At 41.3% G+C, this 26,164-nt stretch overlaps 1 protein-coding gene across 1 annotated transcript in view; it reads right to left on the reverse strand.

Moving 5' to 3' along the window:
* cxxc4 (CXXC finger 4) overlaps positions 1–14,188 on the reverse strand; it is a 49,001-nt gene extending 34,813 nt beyond the window's left edge. The window contains exon 1 of the mRNA XM_054603816.1: positions 13,364–14,188. Within this exon, the coding sequence (XP_054459791.1) occupies positions 13,364–14,188 (825 nt within the window). The remainder of the gene's footprint in view (positions 1–13,363) is intronic.
* Between the last annotated feature and the right edge of the window lie 11,976 nt (positions 14,189–26,164).

Genomic DNA, 26,164 nt, shown 5'->3' on the forward strand with positions numbered 1-26,164 from the left:
ATCATTAATCAGTGCATTTCACTCCCTTAAGAATCAACGTGAGATAAGAAGAACTGTTGCCTATAAAACACAAGGTTGATGCTACAACTCGGGGTGATTGCAAATGTGCCCCGGTTTCTCTTGAGACATGTCTGGCACTAACCCTCAGCTCTGTGCTTCCAGCCAGCCTTGTCACAGAGCCCCCCCTCCCTCCAAGGTTGATGCTACATTTTCTGTATATCGCCAACCATTGCAGTCACTCAACAGCAATTCTTTATGCTCATATTCTTGCCAGATCATTGACGTATTAAATTATCCATCGAGGACTTTAAGTCTGAGATATTACCAAATTGAGTTGAATACCCTAAGCTATTTCTTTCAACCTATTTTTCCTCTAAATAGCACATGTATTCAGATAACGGCCCCACTTCAATGTGCTCAGGACACTAATGCACACAGACAAAGAACTCAAGAACACCAGGGTCGCGATAGCATTCCAATACTGAAATACCAGCGACAATCTTTTAATATAAGGCCCAGCCTTGCTCCAGGCGTCCGTGCGAGCAAATCAAGCTAAGTGTATTGCGGATGTTTGTGAGTAATGAGGAATTTTGGAGTTTTTCGCTGACTAGGCATGGTTGAAGTGGGGATAGAGGGGGGGGGGGGTCTATGATGGTGTGCTTCAGAGCTGTGCCAGGGAGAGGCGGGGTGGTCACAGGGGGAGATTAGGCTGAGGGGCAGCGAAGGAAATCCAAATCCATCTCCATCTCAGAAACATCCTAAAGCAGATTACTTACTTCAGTGGGATGAGGGGGAGAGGGAGGAAAGAGAGAGAGGAGCAGAGGAGCGTGAGATGGATGAGGGAGCAAAGAGAGAGAGAGAGAGCAATTAGCATAGATGCAATTCTGGCACAGTCCTCTGACTTGATATTTGACCTTCTGCAAGAGTCTTGCCAAAATATCGCCTGAGCGGCGCAGACGGACCATATGGCAAAGTGCTGCTGGAGGCTGAGTGCAGCGTGACTCCGAGCCTCCGTATGCTAATGGGGGAATGTAATTACAATGCGGTATTCCTGTAGGACGTATATTTTACTAGCCCTCCATAGGACTGGGTTTGCAGCGAGACTGGCCAAGGCTCAGTGGCTTCAGAAAATACACTTTTCATCAAACGCCGAGGGAGCCGTTGAGTGGACAGTGAAATGGAAGGAGTCCAGTGTAACTGGGGCAGAGCTGCAATTCGTCACTTTATGAGGAAGTCAGTGTTGATGGAAACAGTTAAATGTTTGAGGAGGCTAAATCCACACTGAACCACGCTGCTTAACGGCAATCTCCTGCTCTCCTCTGGACACGCCCCCATCACTGATGTCACAGCAGATGTTTTCTTTCAGCTGCCTACTGCAAAACACCTGCTAAGCCGGTGATGTCACTGTTGGGGGCGTCGCCGAAGGTGCAAAGATGCTTGAACGTTTCAGACTATTGACCGTATTTTTACTCCAGATTTGTGACTTACGTGAGATCAATATGAATTTATCCCTTAAACCTTGGAATGTGAACCAGCCTTTCCTGTCCAGAACCTATGTGAACTATGTTGCTTGATGTTATTGGATATTTAACGTTGAGATACAGACCTGAAACATGGGGAGACGGATAAACACAGAGCAACAAGATCGGCTGCTGCAATCGAACAGAAGACACTGGGTTATAAAGTATGCACCTGAACCACGATGCCTTGATGCCTGCTCTGTTTTTCAATAAATGTTCAGCATTGAGTTTAATGACATCATCTTTGACTATGGCGTTATATCAGTATCCGTAGGTAGTATCAACATATAGTGAACTCAGATCAAACCGTCAAACTAGGCCGCGCCGATCGAATATAAATCAAGATGATGTTACTGTAATGCCTGTAATTGCATGTTTGGTAGATTACATACTGCTGCTAAGTTATGTTTTTTTCTTTTCATCAATATAACAAAGAATGCCAAAATCGTTCCCTAAAAGCATCCAAGTAGCCTAAATCTAAAAACACAGGAAATGCAGTCCCCAAAATCCTGTGATTTGTACACCCAACCATCCATTCTGACCTGTAGATGAAGGATATCACAGTTGTTTCCTTCAAAATGTATTTTGCGAAAGGCAAATTTGACGTATTTAAACGGGTTGAATATTTACAAGCATCTTCATTAGAACTTGCTTGTATGAATAACTAATGGTTATACTCCAGTGGTTTTTGTCCAGTAATTCATCAGCATTTATCATCAAAATAAGGAGAAATGGCAGAAACAAGAAAGATGCATAGTTTCTTTTAATGTTTTCACATTGTCTGCTGCTTTAATAATAACAACACTAACCCAGTACCGCGTGAGAACAACCTCACCCTGTAACACAGAACACAAGCTCACACGATGCATCCATATAGCGTGAGAGATATCTGGGCTAAAAAAAAAGGGAGTGACTTTCTGCTGCTGAAGCAGTGCTCAGACGCTGTGCCTCTTCCGTTTAGCATGCATGGAAAAATCTCTGCCCACACAGACGGAAGCAGAGCCAGCCCTCGTAGGAGGATACCGAGGCAGCGCCCTTGGGTCAGAGGCTGCCGTCTACAGCCGTCGGGATCACCTACCTGCTACTAAGTACAACAGTGCCGACCTGCATTTCAATTAGCTTCACCTAACTACCCTTGTCCAAGTAGAGCACTGTTTACACAGGGCTGCTACAAAGCTTAGTCTCTTCTGGGAGCTAGCCCCTATGTGGCAGACAACGGAGAAGCTTTTTAGGTGCTGCTAAGATTTTAGGGGGGGGAAAAAAACAAAGAAATGCAGCAGCGAGGTCAACTGAGCTCCGAGATCGGAAGTCAGAGCAGTGTGAGCGGATTCAAGGGCAGGTATTGCAAGATTGGAGAGAAGAACGAGGGAGTAAGATGAGCAGGACACGCGTTTGAGTGTGTAGATACCTGAGGGATCTGGTATGGAAATCCCCAATTTCTCAGCCAAGTTGCAGCCCTTTGAACAGCCACAGACGTCAGCAAGCGCGGCGGAGAAGCCATGTGGGTGTAACGAAGCGAGGGCTAAGCGAGGCAACATGCTGCCAGTTCTGTGAAATGTTAAATTGAAATGCAAAGTAGGAGCAGGCCTTCTTGTTTTGAGCAGATTTTTCAGCATCTGTGTGGGAGCCCTTAAACTCAGAAGGTCTATATACAGAGCTCTGCATATTTACTGTAAATCAACATAATATTTAGGTTAGGATTTGAAAATACAAAACAGCTGAAGTTGAATCTTTAAGTGCACTCACATAATGGAGACTTGAGTCAAATCAATCCGTGCATCAAATTTAGTGAATAACAAAAATTAAGATTTTGAATATGTAGAGCCAAATTTCACCTGTTGAGTACAGAGCCTTTACTCTGCTTTACCTTCATGCTACTTGTTATACAGAATGTATACGCAACAGAAATCGATATTGACACAACATTAGAGAAGTTACTCCTATTTTAAAATGCGCACTTGACCTGCAATAGGCTGTCAAAGGTTTAAGATTTAGGACACAGGGTCACCATAATGGAGTTTTACAGTGGGAGGAGATATTTTGGGATCTTCCTGTTTCAGTAGTAAAGAAATTTCCCCTATCGACGTGGTTAGTACACTCACTGTGGGAGCATTTCTTTTGACTAGGATGCAACTTTCCTGATTAAATTAGCATTACAAAGTGGGCAGTGGTGGCTTTAACGTTTAAAAACGGAGCTTATGAGCCTGAGGTCACGGGTAAATGTGGGAGGAGAACGTTGGAGAAACAGCGCATGCTTTGCCTCATTAGCACCAGCGGTGTGCCCTTGAGTAACGCCCTCAACCCATACCGCTCCAGTGGCGCTGCTCTGCGGCCAGCAGGTCACACTGTGGTTGTACTGGGCAGCTTCCAGGTGTGAATGTGTGTTGTTGAGGGGGGGTTTCCTGCACAAGCGAGCTTCACAGAATAAATAAATATTAAAGAAAAAGTTTATAAATCACAAGATAAATCTGAGGGTCGGGAGGTGAGGAACAGGAGAGGAAAGCAGTAATGACAAAGTTCTGCTACATAATTATATGGTATTATGTAAAAAAACTGGAAAATGTTACTGCTTCAGGACATTTCAAATAAACCAAAAAACATACCTCTGTGGTTGAAAAGTATCACAATTAGACAAAATGATTATACATTGGTGTGGCCGTTCATTTTACACTTGTAAGTAGACTACATTCGTCCATGTTCAGATCTGTTTGGAACCTGCCTCCAAATAGGAGTTGAATCAATAAGTCAATATGCCTTACGTGCAGATCGACTAAACGCGTAGTTGAGATTCAGGAGGTGTTACCTACAGTTACCCATAACACCCTTCACTGCAAAGTTCATAGAGTCGTTTACATTTTGAGAAGCCTGATTCCAAGAGTCATATGTCAAAAAGGTTAAAAACCAGTGTGCTAATGCATTTATACGTTATTTGAAAATCCAAGGCTGTGTAGGAAGAAAGTCTTAATTTGGTTTTGTTTAATTTAGCTGAAATACACGTACAATAACAATGCAGCTCTTTAGGCGTGTGGGGGGGAAAAAACCTCCCTAAGAAGAAAAAAAAAAAAGTTTTTTTAAAAAAGGATTAAAGTCATAAAACTAATAGATAACTTGCAGCAAACTAAAAACAAGGAATTACACAAGCAGGCTTTAGTTAAACTGGAAGGTTAAACTAGACAAAAACAAAAAAACAAGAGATATCGTCAGGAGAGAGCCAGTGGGCAATGTAATGTGCCAAAGGCAGCGTTTAAGACGGAGCTAATCCAAGCAGACTCCCCCCTGCTTCGTCATTCCAGCTCCACGCTGATCAGACGGGGAAACCGGTCACAGTTTGTCAAAACACAGCTTGCACTCTGAGCAGATTGAAATAATTTCTCTGCTCAACAGAACACAACAGACAGATCTTTTAGAGGAGCGACAACAAACAGCGAGCAGCTCGGTGGTTTATCAGTGGAGGAGGAGTAAGGGGCTCTCCGCTCAGAATTGAAAATATCCACCTGATGTCATCAACTGGTGCATCATAAATCCTATCCTTCGCCCGGGGGCCACAGACTGACTTCACGCCTCTGTGACACTCTCTAACCCCAGGGTTTCTATTAGAAAAAAAAAAAACCTTGAAATATCTTTCTGGGCATGGTGTCAGATGCTTGCCATGAAATATTCATGATGTGAGAGCAGAGCCACAATAGAGGTGGTGGCAGCATGCGAGGATTTGACTTGCAGAAACTGAGACGCTTAAACCACATTGACCGATTTCTCCCATCACCAGTTGTCACTCACAAATTCACTTTCACGCCAGTTTTCTCGGATGAATGGCACAAAGCCATCTGTCACTTACTGCCTTTTAACCTATAGATATAAACTCATTAGTGCATCGGCAGACCTGCAATTCTATAGCCCTGTATATTACATTTCATCTGTTTGGCAACTACAATGAGGTTAACAAAGATTGGAGTTTTATTCTTCTATTGCAGCTCAATAGTGGAACCTGCATCAAGTAGCTTTACGAAATGAAACCCCTAAAGGACCATTATGATGTTTTTCTATGCTTTAAACAGTCAACTATACACAAACCTTATATATATATTTATATATAGGAAGATATCAAATGTATCAGTTGCTTGAAGAGCTGCCAAAGAAAAAAACCTTTTAAAAGGCACAATCTGCTATCCAAACGTAAACAAAGAGAGGACAGGAGCCACATCAGCAGAATTTCATACAGTGATACAAGACAACAAGTAAACGGAAATCATTGTTTTTTTGACGCTATTTACATCCATTATGTTCCAAAACGAAGTCCTATATTTTTAAAATCTTTATAAATATCCGATACCTAAATGGTTTACCGACACCCAAAAAGCCTTTTTTTTTATCTATAGTGTACATGAAAATATATTTAATTAATTTGGTCAAATTAACAATCAAATTTACCAGATTCTTTTCATGACATCCACGTTTATTTTTTAGATTTCTACAAGCACTTGCACCAACAAAGAAGATCAGTTAATTAGAGTTTATCATATGCACTGATAAGGTAACTTTAAGAACAGACCAGATGTTCTATTGTGACGGATTACCTATTTAAAACCAGTCTCAAGTCTCTGCAAACCTTTTAAAAATAGCTCCTCAGAAAGCAAAAAATCAATCAAAAAACTTAGGATATGCTTTGGACAAACTTTCGTCAGTGTTGGGATGCGGCCCTTACATTGGCTGGTCTATTGTCAGTGATCCCTTGCATCAGGGCCAGAGTAATGTCATCATCTTATGCAACAAGAAGCCTCATGTCAATCAGACACACAGCACAAAGCAAGAATTCTGAGCCATGAGGAGAATTTAGAGGTTTATACAGAGCAGTTCCTCTACACCTTAGAACTAAACAATTATTTAACCCTTTATTATGAGTTGGTGGTGACTTGATGCCCTCTTAGAAATCAATTGCAGTCTTATTAATAGCATGCATACATACATGATCGTAGAATGGAGATTAATGCATTACCTTCTCATAAATTGATTAAATTCACAGCCAGAACCAAACTGATAAAACTACTTTGCTCACACTGCTCTGTCCTGATGAATCTCCAGCAACACTTACAATTAAATCAAAAAGTCTTGTATGACCGTAAACTATAGGTATCGTGTTTACCCATGACCAAAAGTCTGGTTCAAATCGTTAAACCAGAACTGAATGTGAAGGGTATGAGTTTGGAGCATGAATGAAAGATGGTACTTTTCTCTTTTCGTTTTTTCTTCTGCACTGTGCAGCCAACTACACGTGAATATTAGCTTTTTTCCCCCCAGAAACTACTTCTCGTATTGCACACTTTACACTTAAATGACGTCACCCACACGCAATACTGTGGTTGACCACTGGAGCTCTCTTGACAGGTCCATGGTCTAAAGCCAGGATAGTGGGCTCTTAAAGTCCACTCCCTACATCAAACTGGACACGTTGCTTATAGCTGCACAGCAAGAACAAAGTCAAGGGACGGATTTATTCTGTTGAAATAAGGTCATGTGATGTTTTTACACCGAGAGTTTTGAACGCACATACTGGCCTAGAATTGAAATGAGCCATCATCAGGATCGTGCATTATTTTCCTGTGTAGTTTATTCTGTATGGTCTGGTGTTTAAGGACAATATAATAGTATAGCTAATGGCTAATAGGGTGTATGTTAAAGCCAAAAAGGAAGAACAAACGGGCCTGTTGGAGGAATTTGGTAATAGCTGATTGAAAATGGTAAATCAAAAACAACTTTTCTGACTTGGCTCTTAATGTTTTCCGTTCACTCACTCATTTTGCCACCGGCTTTGTTGCACTTTCCTCAATTAGGGCAATATTTTTTTAATGGAATGGTCTTTGCACAAATTGTTGCAGAAGAGCCAAAATGCACAATATGTTTAGAAATTTGAAAAAAAGTCAAGATCACATTGATTTCATGAAGAACAAAAACAACCCTTTGCGACGCTCTGCGTTCATTGAAACCCCACGATGCATTTAGCTGAAGACTTTTCTCTCACACTTTTTCACATATAGGCTCTCGGTAATGACGAGATACCTTTTAACTTCTCAGCCAGAGTCACCATCAATAATTGATTCTCATCTGTTTAAAATTTAAAGTGCCACACATTAACGTCCTCCCGCACCTGCTCTTTCACGCTGTCCATCCTCCGCTAGGCTGACTTCCTCCCCCATGTCTTTCTCTCCCTGCCTCTCTTTTTCTCTCTCTCTCTCTCTACTCCCACTATAATAAAGACAATGGCAATGAGTTTTCTTTCACCACTGAACCAGGGATGTTAAATCAAACAGGGGCAGAGGAGGCGACAGACCACATAATGTAAGGCCACGTCCAGACGCCTCCGATTACGCTTTGGCCTTAATTGGTGGCGGTAGCGAAAACGATGAATTCTTTAACAGTGCCGTGCGGCGGTGCCTCTCCAAGCGCGACAACGGCCTGAGGAGGACAGCTACTCGGCGCAAATGGAAGCTGACAGAAAATCCACACGGCACGACCAATCTAGGGGGAAAAAGGGCATGACAATGAATAAGGGGGGGCCCGTGCTCTTAAGCAGCTGAGGGCAGCTTGCAGGGGAAGATGTGTATAATTAAGCGGTCTGCATCGTGGTTCAGATGGCAAAATCCTATTGTCTTGACAGGAGCTTAAGGTTGCCCTTTAGGTTGAGATGCGCGGCGGCGTACGGCCTCGTTTTTCTTTTTTTCTTTTTCCTCACTCCCCCAGACCTCTGCGACCAAATTAATCTGCAGTTTTAAAGCTTGAATAAATCCAGTAAGTTAGAGATCTGCAGATCTTAAGGCTGTCTGTCCCTCAGGCTTTTCTCTCTTGGTTTTTTTTATTTATTTTATTATTATTTCTTTACCCCCCTCCCCTCTCCTTTGCCCAAAGAGATTGGCTGGCAGCACTCAGTCTTATCTCCAGGGAGGCAAAGGTTGGGGGAGGGGGTGAAGGCCACAGATTTGTCCTTATCTATTCTGAGCACACCTAAAACAAATTAGACCTGGCTGCCATTGCTTATTTGGCGCCAGTGCTCTCATTAAGGGGCTGAATCCAAGCTATTTTCCTCAAGGTCCTGCTTCCTGCCATTTTGGGCCTTGTCTTTTATCACAATAGCAATAGGTTTCTAGGCAGCCGTGCCACCTTTTCATCTCACCCATTTCATGTAGTCATATCAACGCTGCACAAAGAGCAGAGGGAGAGAAAGAACATCCCCTTACACTAGGATGCTGTTTTCTTGCCAAGACTTGACGCTGGCCTCTGACATTTGTTTATTGAAAGGAAGAATCTGTTCAATTAGATTTTTGTTTTGCCGTTTTCCCGCCTCTTTTGGATGTTGTTATTTCAAGGATTTTGCCTTGTCTTTTAGTTATGTGAACCTCAGAAACAGAAGGTGCTGTTTAAGTCAAAGTGTTCCTGTCAATATAGACAACAACCCAGCAGACTCTTGGAATCTAATGATTATGTTTAAATCAAATTGTATAGTTGAGGATGTGGTTTTAGACATCTATCTGTAGGCATACTCCTAAACTAAAGTCTGCATTGTTGAGTCTTTCACAATCAAACCTTAAACAAACAGGAATTATACATGCAGATTGTACACATCAAATCCACACGTTGAAAATGTTTGAAAGTGTGGTTGGATGTGTTTTAAAGTGTCCTGTAAGATTTCACTACACTGGTCATACTTTTGGTTTTTTTTGTCATATCTATTAAATGAAATGTCTGACTGCACAACACAGTGAAAAACTACACACAAACTTATGACTTTCGACAGATATTGTTCTGAACTCATCTTCTAAAAGCCCTTTTTATAAATAAATGAAGCCTACATTAGCAATGAGGTCATTGTTATAAATAAATGAAGCCTACATTAGCAATGAGGTCATTATGACTCTATTTCATGTATTGTTTATGTCAGAACATTAACATTAACACTAGAGCTGTACTGTGATAATGTTACTGGTAAATTATAACCTGTAGGACCTGTATGTGTATATTTCTTCAGATTTCTGCGTCAGAGAATAATATAACATAGGAATATTTGTTATACATGTGAGATGTAAATAATTCACACTTAAAACTATTAATGAAGAAAACCCTCCACTTAACTCGTATACATTTCCCAGATAAAGCGAAACCAAACTGGTTTGGAATAAAACCTGCCGAAATTGGAATAAACTTGTTTCATTAACTTTGAAGAGAACTAAAAAGCCATCGTTAACCTCACTGTGGGGCTGAAGTGAGAACATGATTCAATTATTTCAAAGCAGGGTGTTACCATCGAGCCACTTGTTGGATATTGAGTACCAAGTACCTTAGAAGACCCTGAGGGGTCCCAAGATAAATCTGAAGAATCACAAGATAAACACAAAATTATAATCAATTATTCAGACTATTTACTTTCACCTCTTCCGACACAAAACCCTTATCCTTCAAATGAAACAATCTGAGAAGGAAAACCACTGTTTGGGATCATGTCCCCACCAAGGCCATGACTGTGATGAGGGGTCAGAACTAAACACTGCGTCACTTTAAGAGGCCTCAAGCCCCCACATTTTGAATATATACACAACACATATGGATGCCCTCACCACGTGAATTTTAGCGCCACAATGTTAACCAATCTTTTGAGCAATACAAGCTGGCACTCATAACTTTTACATTTCCAGATATGAGGACAAATCTCTGCAGAAATCAGTAAAGTTGAGGCAAACAGGTGAGGTAAACAGAGGTGAAGACTCAGCTTACCTACATATGAGTATTATTGCATTTGAAAGTTAATGAAGGACCTTTGAGCCATAGGAGCTCACGCTACGCAAAGGTAACTGCTCGGGAAATGTTAGGTTAGATGAGATTCCTCTGCCAGACTAATCCATCCTGGAGCCTGAGAGCAGCACGGAGACAGAGAGAGAGATAGCGATAGAGAGAGAGAGAGCAGAATCTGCTGCAGAACAGCACAGCAGTGACACAGGGCAATTCTCTAGGGCCTTGCATTAGCGCGCTAAATTAAAGGGGGTATTAGATTAAATTGGCTCTCCGATTTCAGGGGTGTGAGTAAAATTCTGATTTGCATTTTCCACCGCTGCTTAAGATATAATTAGTTCAGGGTGATTCCCATGTGGAAAACACTGACAGCCAAATCTAACTGGCTGCCAGTAGCTTATCGTCTCTTCCAAGGCAAAAAGGTACACTCGGCTCACGTTTGGCGTGTTTGTTTGCGAGTATGTGGTAAGAGTGTGTTTGTGTACATGCTCGTGTGTGTGAGAGTGAAAGAGTTTGCATTCAAGTTGCCGTTCACATGTGAATTTGCACTGCATGGGCTGTAAATTCTCCTTCTAAACTTACTTAAGCACTCTAAATGCCACTCAGCTGTGAGCGACCATTAGCGACCCCAACAAGGTGTAAAATAAGAACTCCCTGTTAATGTACGTATGAAAGTTTGTTGAAGCAAGAGCATGCCTTTAAACTCAGACCCATTTCCGCAGCAGAAGGTGTGCCTGTAATTACAGATGCCGAGTCAAAAATAACAATTACTGCTGGAGAAGTCCATAATATGAATTACTGAACCCAGTGAAGGAGCTTTTTAACAGCAAGTGTGGATTTGTTTGGGGGGTTTTCGCACCCTTGGTAATTCTAACCGTCTTTTTAAATGGATGTTTTCAGAAGTGAGTCTACCCATGCATTATGAATGTGAGGCCAGCTTCCTCAACACCTGTTTGGGGACACCTGTTAGTACACGATATATGGCGTCAACATCAAAACGAGCTTCCGATTGCCACTTCTATGCTTTGCACGTCCAACCTGCAACCCATCCGCGAACGCTTTTATTTAACCTCTTAAACGCTGGTTTCCCCGTACTATCATCTCTAAGAAGCGTCAATGTTTTCCGCACTGGACAAAAAGTCTTGCATATACTTGTTCCACTATGGCTTTGTGGCTGCACCAAATGGAAATAATGTAGATATCTTTTTTTTTTTTTTTTTTTTTTTTTTAAATCTCTAAAATCAAGTCATTTCATTTCTCTTTAATGTGAATCCTAAAAGTCAAAATTTTCTTAAAGCAAGTGAAATACAGTCACTTCTTCAACTTTTTTCCCCCAGTGTAAGTCAACTTGTTTCAGGTAAATTCTAAAATTAATGTTTCTAGATTGTAGTAAACTGACTTCATTTCAAGATACAAAAACTAATTTCTGGTTCGTATTCAGTGTAAATAAGTATTAACCAAAATGTATCCTATTAGGAACTTTTGAAAACCTTGGGATCCATCCTCAAATTCAAAATAAAGCTCTATGTTTGAACAGTGCTTTTCTGCACAAATTGTGTTTGTATGACTGTTTGGGATTGAGGAGGTAACAATCAGACCATATTTGGTCCCTCAATTTCTGTTTCAGTTGCAAAGTGGAAAAGCTTTTGATTCTTGGCACTCCCGTCAAAATCATTAAAAGTTACTAAGATTTTAATCAGGAATATTAGCTGTGGATTCCAGTCTGTCAAACTGGGATTGAATTGACAGAAATCCCCCATGTAGCTCTAGATTGTTGAGTACATGAGACATAGACGATGAGAATCCTATGAATAAATAATAATATGTTATGTCACAGCACTGCTGGGTCAAGAACGTTTGCATTCAGGTCCAAACTTAATCTACTTTGAATCCTTCCATCATTTCCTGGTCACAAAAAGCAACAGACACAGGTATATGACTCTATTATAAAACATACAAAAAAAAACACCTTAATGAACTGAAAGATGTATCTTAAAAAATCTATCATGACAATCTGATGGCACAAATTCATAATGAACAAAGGAATCCATACATGGTGTGCTTCCCATGAGTAGATTAGGTAATATTTTATAATTAACCTCTTTTTCCTCTCTATGTAATCACTTAATTAATGAGCAAATCATCAGGCCCTCAGGTTACATTTGTTGGTGACTCATCCATACAAGCTCATGTTAAGTCAGTGAGCAAGTTCAGACTCTCAGGGTAAAGAGAACTTGAAACTTAACGTCCACGCTCTGCCTTTGCTTTTGACAACGAAATGTCAGCTACTGAATTAATCTATTCATATGAACCTTTAAATACAACACTGCCCTCTGATTGAGTCCTAATGAAGCCTCTTGCTACTTGTCAATTAAGCCAGGGCTTAATGTGTTTTTCAGACGATGCTTTTTTCCGACTCTCCACCCTTCTTGATATGTCTCATACCCCATATTGATCCATAAGTGGCCATAATGACAAAATATAATATAAAATGATTTTATCTCAACCCTACTGTATATGCACAATCAATTCATACAGGATCAGTGGGAGAGAATCGGTATGGCTGTTTCACTCCCCTCCCCACGCAAAAAAACTTGGGTATGTTTTGAGAAACGCCATCAGCAGCCCTGCCATTACTCTCACCATCTCTTGGTGGTCGGAGGCTGAGGCTTTGTGGGATATTGATTCTCCCCATCCAGAGACGGTTTCCATAATTGGTTAAAATGACCGGGTGTAGAGAGGGATGGCTCTCTGCTGAAAACCATTTCCCAGCCCTGCTTGGAGCTGAGCCAAGCTCGGGGTTGTTCGGATGCGTTCCAGCCCAGCCTGACTGGCAGCAATTAGGGGTGTCTGAGCCAAGCTCAGCTTGCGCTCCACACAAACACCCCTAATTACTGCCAATTAGGCTAGGCGGGTAGGCAGATTTGAGAAGCCGGGGGGATGTTCAGGCATGGGTGGGCATGGAAACAATTTTCAAGGGCTTAGAACGTGACTGGATGAAAAGGTTAATGCTTTGGAGTGCAAGGGGATAATAACAAAAGAAGGGGAAGCAGAGCCCCGGTTCTCACCTCCAGCGACGAGCCTGGCTTCTTCTTCAGCTCCTCGCATTTCCTAAATTTGCAGATCTGGTGGCCCGTTTTGCGGTTCCGACAACTGCTGCAGACACCACAGTTGATTAGCCGCCTGCAGGGTGCACAGACCCCACACCTTTTCCTTTTCTTCTTCGCTGGGTTTCCACTGGATACCGAGGAATTATTCTGTGGGCAGTCTGCCAGATTGGCAATTTGAAACGCACTGTCTGTAACGGCTGCTGAGGCTGCGGGGGAGTGAAGGGCTGTCATGACGATGACCCCGGGAGGTAATGAGATGCCCCCTAAAGCCGGGATAGCGGAAAAAGTTCCAACGCGTTCCTGGAGATTCATTATCTCTGCTTCAGCAGCGCCGCATTTCAGCTTGTTCATGCATTCTCCTGCTAAAGGTCTGCAGTGTTCGGGGGATAAGGTAGAGAGGAAATTATTATTTGCCATTTGCAGCGTCTCTGGCGGCACGCCAGGCTTCCCCGGCCTCTGGGAGTCATTTCTATGCATGCTGGTCCTATTAGGGTTTATTGCCGCTGATTTCCTTCCCCAGAGCATGGCGTTATCGCAGTTCCAAGGGGACATGCCAATTCTAGCACTTGGAAAAATGGGCGTCGTGATGCGGGCAATCTTAGCAGTCTGTGGAAATGCCCCATTGGTTTTATAAAAGTTTGCAAAAGACCTGTACCTTTCCATTTCTGCGTTATAATCCAAAAGCTGGCTTAATCCACCATCCTGAAGATTATCCTTTTGTAAGAGAGACACATCTGCATTCTGTCCGTTCTCGATGCAAAGCGCATTGTTTATGTTAGCCATGGCTGAAGAATGGTTGTCAATGTTCAGGTGAAGAGAGTGAGCTTACAGTGGCCTTTGACGAACTGGAGCTGGTTACCAACAGTGTGTTACCATCCTGGTTTATCTTTTCCAGTGCTAAAAAGCGGAAAAAACAAACAACAGTTACACACAAAAGAGGCAAATGTTTTCATTTTCTAATCAAATTTTATTTCCCTGCTTCAACTTTTTCCCTGAAGATAACAGCTGAACATTTGAAGAATCTTCTGGCACGTTGTTTACGCCCTGCGCTTTCTAACGCAACTTTCACAAATAGTCAGAACTGATCTTCGTCTGGTGACAATAACGTGATAGCTGTGACAGACCAACATGCCATTATTATAATGGGGAAGAGAATTAGCATGCTTCAAAAAAGATGCCACACTTTCAACAATTTTTTTTTTAAGACGTCTTGTCAAAGTATTGTTACATATTTTGAAGAAAGTCCAATCAGCTACTTCACAGAATGAATAAATACATTTTAATAGATGAAGGTACATTCCATCAAAACGTAGAAATTGAATATTCAAAAATATTACTATTTTAAAAAAGTTAGAGTCCTACCAGGATTCAGATTATGACAGCAGTAGCTACAAACACACTGATTTATTTATTTATTTTTACCTCAGGCTTGCAATATAAGCTCTTAAAAATAATCTGCTTTGGGCGCCCGGAGGAAGATTGTTAAATATTTTTCACATTTTTCATCTGAGCCAAATAATAAAGGTGGACCATCCATGTAAACACGGCCCTGTCCTGCCTCTTAAGAGCACCTGGTATTCATTCATGGCCAGCTCTATTACATTTACTCAATGACAGCACAGATAGCCACCGGTGGATTTACATCCAGATCATGGACCAGACCAACTCCAGTGTCAGCTGCCTGAGGACGGGATGTGGGTGTGTGTGTGTGTCCAAGTGTGTGTTTAAGAGTACATGTGTATGTATGTGTGTGTGTGTGGTGGGGGGTGCTCCATTTCCTCTTCTCTCTCTCTCTCTCTCTCTCTCTCTCTCTCTCTCTCTCTCTCTCTCTCCACCAGTCTGGATTTGGTTTCCACAGATAAAAGCCCATTAGACACATCTCCCCCTACTTCCATTACCTTTTTCTGGGCTTTCTCTCTTAATTGCCAAAGCTGATCCATTTCTGGAACACTAAAGCATTTCAAATCACTTCCATGGTGCTACCCAGCAGCTGTCTCGGAAAAAAATAATATAAATATACACACATGGAACTGGAGAGTTTGTACTGGGCGGCGTTATAAAAAGTCGTCTGAATACTGAATATAGAGCATCTCCTTTTGAACATGTCCTAGCAGGTAAAATCTGCCTAAAATAAAAAAAAATCTGTATTGTCCCAGAAGCATTTTAAAAAAATAAAATAAAAAAAAAACACTTTCTAGCATGCATTTACTATCCAACATTTCTTGTTATTATTTTTACACAAATGTGCAACAAAGAGTCCTATCCATCATCCAGCTCCAGATCTGCAGGTTCAATGTCGACGTGGCGTCCACAACAACCCGCAGCCACCAGTAAACACAAACCCCTCCTCGGCTTAATGATCATCCCTCCTCAGGGTCATTATTACTTAATCAATTCACCCCTGGAGCGGAATACGCAGCCCAAAGGCAATCAAGTCACGGACATTGATTTTCAGCCTGTAAACAAAGTTTAGAGAGACAGAAATGTTCAATACTTGCTGGAGAGAGAGAGAGAGAGGAAAGAGAGAGAGAGAGAGGAAGAGAGAGAGAGAGAGAGGTGGAGAGTGCGAGGTGAGTGAAGACAGAAAAGTACAAAAAGCCACGTCGAACCATTGTGCCGCCGCTGCTGCACCGCGATGCCATTAATTACACTCGGTCTGGTCTGCGGTAGACATCAGATCAAAGGTCATGCACAGATAATCCGAAGAGGAGGGGGGACGGGGGGGTGCAATAGTACAAATATGAAATAAAAAAAATTAAAAAAAAACGCTGAAAATGAATCTGACATAGCCTGGCTCACTTCGCGGCCACACAAGACACGAATCGGGTCGAGGGAAGGGAGGTAAAAAAAAAAAAAAAAACGCATGCAAGTGGACGGCTAAACATGGACGGACACACACACACACACACACAGACAGAGAGAGAGAGAGGGGAGAGAGAGAGAGAGAGCATCACCTACCAGGTTCCTGTTGAGATGAGCTCCCAAGATGCTACCAGCCTGCGAGCGTGTAACGGCACATTACTGCGAAGCGATACGTGCGGGGATAATAACGCAAAGATGCGAGAAGACGCACAGACATAGGCTGCCGGAGGAGAGCACGGCGTGTGTGTGTGTGTGTGTGTGTGTGTGCGTGTGTGTGTGTGTGTGTGTGTGTTCAGAGCGCTCAAAACAAAAGGAGCATTTTATCGACTTTCTTGTCACGTTAAAAAAAAAAAAAAAAAAAAAAAGGTTGGAAAGTGAATAAATAAGCCAAAAGGTGTCGTAGGAAAAAAAAAAAGAGAGGGGGGTAAATCGCAGAGGGGGTTTCCTTCTTCTCCTCCTGATCCGGGGGCTGTATTGTGTGTCTGCCTGGTCGCTCTCTCTCTCTCTCTCTCTCCCTCTCTCTCTCTCTCTCTCTCTCTCTGTGTGCTCAGTCCGTGTCTCCTGTCGCTGTGTGTGGCTGATTGGTGCTGAGGTGAGGAAGCAGGGATGTGGACACCTACTGATCATTGGCTGGAAATTACTATAGAAACACTCGGGAGGTGGGAGGGATGGATGGCTCAGGGCGCCCTGCAGGGAGAAAAACACATCTACAGGAAATATCTGCGTCTTGGAACCTTTATAGTGGCCTCTTTTTTTTTTTGTTTATTTTTATTTCACCAAATATAAATTTTTTTTTATATACATTTATTTCATGACGAGGCATTTAGAGAGAGAGGAGGAGGAGGATGGGGGGCTGTCATTTGTCAGATGCGCCGTTTAATAAGGATTGGGGAAACTTGTCAAATTAATTTGAATGGAGCTGAGCTGTGATTAAGATAAAATGCCTCCGCCGGGTTGTCCCCTCCCTCCGTCCAGAGACAGCCATAATTACTAAGACCTCCGGGATTCATCACCATTATAAATCCCGCCTCCTGGCCACCCATGCCTACAGCTCCCACAGGCTGACAACACGAGCACGCATGGCACATTTATTCCACGAGCCCACATGATGTGTGACAATGTGCGTTCATTCATGTTGAAGCCTATAAGCTTTGAGTTGAAATAAAATTATTACGGCAAGCAGCGGCCCAGATTATTCCCCCCCCATCAGCATTTATCTCTAAGCCTAGTTCAGAAAGAAAGTGAACATGGGACCATCACCTCTGTAATTCTACAGAGGCTAATGACTCATTCATCACTCTTACAGCACAGTTTCTTTTATTATTATTTTATAACAGATACATTTACAGTGTTGTTTGGCTGTAATAGTACCTTAAACTTTATACTTTTATGTGGTTTAAGTGTAAACAAGTTAAATAGAATTTTGGACCAGATTGACCCGAAATATTTTTAACAATTTCATTGTTGTTTTTATTGATGGTTTGACACTGATTTTTAAAGATTAATTAACTGATTTATGGAAGTGGTTACGTCATAAAAATCGTTTTTAAAGTGTGTTTTATTAGAAAGTTGTTTTGCCTTTCCATTGTCAATCGTTTCATCATCATTCAGACCGCAACTAACAATGATTTTTTACGATTGATTATTTTTGCCGGTTATTTTCTTGATTTATTGTCCGATAAGTGTGTCAGAAAAAATGAAAAGAATGTACAAAACAAGTTTCCAAAGCCAAAAGAACAGAAGTTAGACCCTGTGATATTTCGTGTAATTTTGCTTTAAAACAGATTGAATCTCTTATCAAAATTGTTGCTGATCATTTTTGTTTCAATGGACTAATCAACAAATTGCTCAAAGCTGGAGTTTGCACCATTGGAGAAACCAGCGTAAAAGTAAGCTAGATTTTGAAAACATCCAACAAAAAAGCCCAGCCGAATGTAGCCAACTCTTTTCCAATGAAAGTAGTTAGCATCATCGTCTCCAAAAGTCTCAAAAATCTAGCAAGAAAGTCGCCAAGTTGGCAACACCTACACCTCGTCCCTCCAGGCCTCCCCCCAAAGCCTCTCCCCCAAAATGATCAATGAAGCTAAACAACAACATGGCTTTTGCTATTACCCACAGCTTTCAAGCTAGCACCTTGTGGGAGACTCTGGTATCGCTCAATGGTCAGAATGCTTGCAGGTAGACAGGCAGGTAGCTCGTCCAATCATTGCATTCGAGCCAAATGAAATGATTGGAATGGTATATTGCAATTCTGCGATAGCCACAGATACCAGATTTCTTTTCTTTTTCTTGTCAGAGAATTTGATTTATTGATTGTTGTTTTGGAACAAAGAGATTATAAACAACATTACCTACCCAAGCTTGATTCATTTCATATGGCATATCACCTAAAATGACATAATGTCACAGAGGAGTCAACAATCCCTGCATTTCTTCAACTTTCAGACAGGTTTAGGAGTAAACAAACTGACAGCTACACTGACACATTTCTCAGTCATACAGTCCCTCCAGGTGAGCTGTGTGACACAGGCCTATAGGCTGCTAAAGGCTACACTTAGATGAATGTATTGCGAGCTGGCAACAGAAAGGACAGGGAAGAAGCAAAGACTTAACCACGCTAAATGTTTTAAAATGTATTTGTAAATATCTGTTTAGGCCTGACGTAGTTTTAGATGTGACATTTGGTTCACTAACAATTGTTTTGGCGTTGAAACTCACTGATACATCTTTGACTCTAAGGATGCTTAACTCATAACACAATGTCTTTGTTCAATATTTGTTTTTTGCCGACCTGATTTAAAGACTTTGGCCTTAAAACTTCCTCTTCTTCATTCAACAGCAGTCAAATCATCGCTCTGTCGATCATCGTTGGCGTGGCGACGTACCAGCAACTTTGGCTCGGGGAGAATTTTGAAGAGCAGAACAGATACTTGTCAGTGAAGCCCCAAAGCGGCAGTGATGTAAACAGAAACCAGTCGACAGAGGTAAGTGTTAAAGAACATGGTGACTGGCTAGTTGGACTAAGGTGAGTCCTGAAGACTTTGATAAACAGTCCTGTCTGTCATCAACACACCTTTGAGCTGTGACTACTCCTTCTATCTGTCTTTAATCAAGAAATAAAAAACTAAATTTGCTCTTTGGCACCACTTACTTAAATCAAGGTGAAGTCATGAGTCAGAGTAAGGAGGTACCGGTGACTCTTTTAGCGTTTGAGGCTACGTAAACATTTTTAAACTGCAAATGAGAAATAATGAGAGAAAGCATCTTGTTTCATTTAATTACAGATCAGTTTTATGAATCTTTTTAAACTTGGTCTTAATAACAATATTGTTATTATACATTGTGTACGGAAACTGAGTTCGAGCCATGGACAGATTGATGTAAACGCAACAAAATATCAAAGTATTCCATAATCAACAAACTTGGGGTCTCGACATTCAGCTGTGGATGAAAATATCTCCTGTATTTAGTTTGGCCTGTCAAGCTTTAACAGCCACTTGTTGTTAACCTGGCCTTTTCCACCTCTCCTGCCTCAGCAGCCTCCTCATAATCTTTCATCATATGTTTCTTACAATTGATACAAATGTTTTTCTTCTGTCCTTTTTTGATCTTCCTTTAGTTCCCCTTTCACTCTCCAATAAAAGCACATGTTCTTTTGATACTACAAAAAGCACATATGGCAAACAGAAAAGAGTTTTTGAATAAATTTGTCTTGACTTTTCCCCGAGAATAATGATGAATCTGAACTTTTGTTCTCAGACACGATTGACAGTTACATTGCCCCCCAAAAATGGGAACCATCCATGAAGCGTTATCTTCGTCAGTATCAGACCCTGTGCATCTCTGTGTGTGGAAGCTCCTCCGTCTGAAAATCATTTCATCTTTCCGGCGATAATAGCCCCCGGGGGAAATCTTCCTAGGTGGTCCTAACCTCTGTCTGCAGAGCCACGGCAGTGTGCGGGTCTGTAGCAGTGGGAGGCATGAACCCTCGTGGCAGGCCTTTGTTCCTGCCTGCGTGCTCTGGCGTCGCTCCCCGTGCGTCTCCTCCTCCCCCGTTTCCTTTGGGCTTTCAACTGAACCTCGGAAGAGTAATTAATAACCGTGACCCCAGATTTAAATGTTGCCCGCATTTAGTCGATGGAAATAGAATCACAGAGGAGTGAAGTCATAAGATATGGGTGTTTGAGGGGTGATGGTGTGAATCCATTGATTCATCTGTCTCAATTTGATCCGAGCACGTTGCTCACATCTGTCAGGAGAAAGACAGTGAAGATGCATAGGAGCATGGATACATCCAGTCTGCTTTTTATCTCTCTTCTCTTTAACAGCTCATTCCAGCCCAAATAATTATAAGTATCTATATACCGTATTTTCCGCACTATAAGGCGCACTTAAAAGCCTTTAATTTTCTCAAAAAACGACAGTGCGCCTTATAATCCGGAGCGCCTTATATATGGATTAATTCTGGTTGTGCTTACTGACCTCGAAGCGGTGTTGTGTGGTACACGGCGCTCTGTCAACATGTTTTAGTAGACTTAGTAAACTACAAAGCCGCACCGCTTGCAGCATTACCGTAGTCAGGAGCGTCGCGGAGTAATACATACTGTGCTTCACCATAATAACAGTGTGTGTGTGTATAAGGACCCCAACATGGCTCCTGTCAAGAGACACGCTTACGACGCGGACTGCAAACTCAAGGCTGTCAGTCACGCAGGAGAACATGGGAATAGAGCAGCTGCGAGAGAATTCAACATTAATGAATCAATGGTAGGAAGTGGAGGAAGTTTGACTGACTGACTGTTTTGTTTCGCTTAATGCGCCTTATAGTCCGGTGCGCCTTATATATGAAAAAAGATAGAAAATAGACCATTCATTGACAGTGCGCCTTATAATCCAGTGCGCCCTATAGTGCGGAAAATACGGTATATATATATATATAAGGTGAAAAATACAAAGTGGAAATGGTGGGGTTAGCTGGCTTCCTTTGGTCTCCACCTGTTTGTTGTTTTCAAAAGCCTGATGTATTTCTCCCTGTTGGAAAGGGTGTAGAGGACCAGGACACTTGCAGGATGTTTAGATTTTTGTAAGAAAAAGCAAACAGGGTCACAGTTGTTTTACAGTGGAATTATAAAAAATTAAAATAAAAACTATGACCAGGAAAAGGGAGGAGCTCGACTGTATCTCCTGGAGGTGTTTCTGAAGGGTTCACACAGACGGTTACGGTAAACAGCATTCCTCTGAGGCCTTTAAAGCATGAAGAGAAAGAAACAGACAGTGTGAGAGAGAGAGAGAGCGCGCAACTTGGGAAAATAAACAGTATGAGATTATGGTTTGGCAGTGATGTGCCACAGAGCAGCAGCAACCTTGGCAGTATTTATTTAGAAACCTGCCTCATTTCCTCCTGCAGGCTGTGATGTATGGTGCCCTCACCTCGAACACATTAGCCCTTTCCTGTGATTTGATGTGTATCACCCGGTTTTACGCTGCTTTCCCTCGGATACAGCTGAGCGATCCCTCCTCCCTTTCCCATCGGCTGCTAATTGGAGTGTATAGAGCACCCTTAATTATCCAGTTAGTAGCTTTGCTGAAAGAAAGCCGACTCCTGGCACACAGTCTGGTACAGATGACAGCACCTACACACCATCACTTCCACAGTTAAACCTCAAGTAACCCTGGATAGAAAGCTCTGCCTCTGCATGTAGGCTGCATGATGAAAGTTTTATTCTGTAGATGGATCTGCTTCTCAAACTTTCTTCAGGAAAAAGGAATGACACTGGAAATTCCTGGTTCTTTCGTTTTTTGTTTTAGCACACTGTGCTAACAAATGCACCAACAAATGCAACATTTACATTCCCTCTTCTGATCTATCCATCAGTCTATATGAGGGGTTACTCAAAATGTAATTACTATCAATAACTAAATAACAAATCAATTACACATTTATCTTTTTGAGACTATGTGAGAGGGACCCTCCAGGCTAAGGAACCATTACAATGCTCAACTCTATTTTAAGGGCACTTCAGGCATTATTCAAAAATACTTTTGGATTATTTACAATGATGAGGTTGCTCAACAGATGACAAAGGAAACCCTTCGTTGCTGGTCATGAGTAGGCTATTTGATGTTGAGAGATCTTTAACATTGTCCTTTGGTGGTCCTATATGTTGGTTTGGCAAGATATGTTGTCAGTTCTTCATTGTGTGATCTTAGATGGCATTATTAGGCTGGAATTTTGTCATTTTTTAGTTTATAAATGTAACTGATCAACGGTTTGTTGACACTTAGTCTAGTTATCTACACCAAGTGGGAGATTTCATCGCCACCAAATGTCGCAGACGTCTCTTACTAAGATTTACAAGTTGGAAGCTTACGAGAACATTTTTTACAACCCGGTAGCTCATAATTATGGTTCGAACGATATGTCGTAAACGCACCATAACATTGACATTTTACTGTGGTAGTTGGTTATGGTGGAACTACTTTTATCTACTTCTAATCTTTAACAATGCATCATAGTTAAGGGCATCATGTCATTTGCATGAAATCTTAATCTTCAATGTAACTAGTATAACAAAGTATAAAGAAAGTACAGTACTTGTGTTAATGTAGTTGTATATATTATTAGCCTAGTGAAGGAAAAATGAGCCTCAGTATGCTTTTGTAACATGCACTTTTGTGTATGTCACAATACTAATGCACAGTATATGTAATCGAAAGATTTCCTAATAAGCTAATGTTACTTACTGTAGATTTAGTGAATGAAGACCAATGCACATGATTTGTTAAGACCAGATAGTGGTGTCTTCAGAAGAAAATACTTAGTGCACAAAACAAACAAACTTTAACTTTCTCTAACTAGGTTTACACTTAAAGTTGTGAAGATCAGATGTCTAGTTGTTTCAGGAGCACATGTCTGTCCTGATTACCTGCTTAACAGCCAGGATATAAGAACAGTGGGGTAGCAGGTGACAAAGGTCATTAGCTGGAATTAAAAGCCACCGTGAGGCATACAATCAATATTTGCTCTAACCTGTCCCAGGGCTTTCCCGCTACATGAATATAAACACTCAGACAATAATGATCCTCCTTCAATGTCAGAAGCTATTAAACTACCAGAGACCATAAACAGGACTGTGTTGTTGAGGAAGAGTTGGGTGTCTATAAAACAGTAAAATGTGCTTTGATTGAAATTAATGTCAAACAGTGTGGAATGTTTTATTGTTTTGTATTTTGTAAATCAACTCTAACCAACAAATTAGTGCCACTGAACACGACAGAAGACCAAAATTCCATAGGTTTTCATCATGTGAATATAAGTATGGTTGGTTCTGTTTTTAAGAGGGAACACCAAATTGATTTTAGAGAAATTATGTTTTTCCCACCGAGTCAAATACATTAACCTCCAACTCATCAAGAGACCTTTCACTGGGACTAGACCATGTTTAGTTATTGGCAAGAGTCTGGCGATACAATACTTTTTATAATACAGGAGTTAAAATTGTATATTTTGTGATACTGTTGTGATACAAGAAAATATATTGTAACTCTATAAAATCAATTACATACAATCTGAGTAAATTAGAGTTTACTTTTATGCAATCAGAACAATGGGCTCTTCATTTGCATTTATCACTCCTTTTAACATCCAATATTGAAACGCAACACAAAATCAACCGCTGTATGCCTGATTTTTGAAAATCGATACTGTATCAAGTGTCTCAGTGTTTTAGTACACCTGTAGTTGAGAAACTCTTACACTTAGGCGGCTACTCATCTAAAACAGATATGTTCAACAAACAAAGAACAAGATTTATAAAACACAGACAAGTGTCCCTCCTCATGAACTAGGATTGGGGACACTTTGGTTTTGGTGCTAATATGTGCAAACACTGTTGCAGCTCTCATCTGTCAGTGAGGGTGAGCAAACAGCTTCGGCAAACACAAACATCTCGGAGGCAACCGGTTAAGTCCATAAGTCACATTCAGGATGTGACTCAGTTTTAACTGGTTCACACCGCGTTGTGCTTGCGCTCAGACTTAGATGTTTACATATCGACACGACAACATCGGTCGCTGCAGCAGCGCCATTACTTTTATACAACAGCTGGCAATGGAGCTGTTGAAATTTGGTTGCTGATTTTTTGTTGCTCTGTTTAGAGTTAAATCCAAATTCCTATTCATATTAATGCCCAATTTACACCTGCTATTACCATGTGAGTAGAGTTAATGTTTATGTACAATAAAACAGAAATGCTAGAGCTTTCAGGCATGGTTTTGGTCAAATTGTAAGTCAGAAATAAAATTTAGAAGCTGTCTGTCTAGTCCTGCTCTCTTATAAGTTTAGGCCTATAGGTCACTTAGATGATTCTCTCCGCTTACTTAGTATTTTCAACATTCTCCAACATGCGGCCTTCGCTCAGGGCCACTTGATGTCCAAGTATACATTAAGTGTCTGGATGAACTTTTTGTATTTTATACACTACATCCTACAGTGGATAGAAGTTAGAAGTGCTGCACAGGCTGCAGCAACCAGTACTGTCGTATATACAGAGACTGAGAAAAAGGCAAATAGGCACAGAGACATGACACACACACACTTATCGCTGCGATTGTTTCATCAATATTAGGAGAAATAAATACAACTTTTTATACTTCTTTCACAGAACTGTCAAACAGAACTAGCCTCTATTTATCTGCACATTGACTCAGCCTCTAAGCCACAGCCTTGGCTTTGACAAAGTCCACAATGGCAGATGCTGAATCTGTTTCCTGCACAATAGCTGTGCAAAAACCAATGTAGTAGAGCAATAGAGTTTCGAACAACTACGACAGGGAATTAACTCTTCGTCACACGAACAAGAAGAATGACTTATGAAAGCATTTATGACACAGTTTGCAGAAGTCAGTGTCTTTGAATGTGTTATCTAAAAGGGTGTGTGTACGAACAGCTCACTGTCTGTGTATATCTCAGGATGAGATTTATTGTCACAGCAAGTATATTCTAAATGGTTCCTGCCTGGTAACATGACATCACATGCAGTTTGACATCAGAGTGTAAGATGCTGGATCACTGAGAACTTTTCTCCACATAACTCCACAACTCATATAAAGTATCAAACCTGCTGGTCTTCACTCTTAAACTGCCAAAATTTGGTATAATTTCTCAACTATTGAGACATAAGTGCTTGACATTTTGATATGTCTTTTTAATACATTCAGAAATTAATGGATCTCAGTTTGTGTCAACTTCCTCAGCATTCACCAGAAGCAGCGCACACCATTTTTTCTCCCAGATGCTTTATATTCAGTTGTCCCAAAAGAATATCAGACTGCTACTTTGAGTTTGTACAGTGTTTGGTTTTTGTGTGGTGTTTGCACACTACGTGGCTACCAATGAGAGCAAACTGCTTCAAACTGCAGTAACAGATATCTGTTGCCTTGGTCAGAACATTTTCAGCTTGTTTTTACCTTTATAATAAAAGTAATTATACTTGGAAAGCGAAGTGGTGCGGGGGTTAAAACTGTTGCCTCACAAGAAGAGGGTTCTGGATGTGAATCCGCTGGCCGGCTTGTGGCCCTGTGCTGAGTTTGCATGTTCTCCCTGTGTTGTGTGGGTTTTCCACGGGTTCCTCCTACAGTCCAATAGTTAATTAATGACTCTAATAAAGCCGGAGGTGTGAATGTGAGAGTGAATGGTCTGTGTTGGACCTGTGATTGCCTGGCAACCTGGGTCTACCGCTCCTCACACCCAACGTCAGCTGGGGTCGGTTCCACACTAACCTTTCAACTGGTAGCACTGCTGCTACCAACTTTCTCAGTTGGTCGCACTAGCACATTTTTTTTTGGTAAAGCATAATCAATGACACCGGCTCAATCACTTTCATCATCAGTGGCGAG

This window comes from Anoplopoma fimbria, chromosome 9 (assembly GCF_027596085.1).
Source record: "Anoplopoma fimbria isolate UVic2021 breed Golden Eagle Sablefish chromosome 9, Afim_UVic_2022, whole genome shotgun sequence".
Classification (NCBI taxonomy): Eukaryota; Metazoa; Chordata; class Actinopteri; order Perciformes; family Anoplopomatidae; genus Anoplopoma; species Anoplopoma fimbria.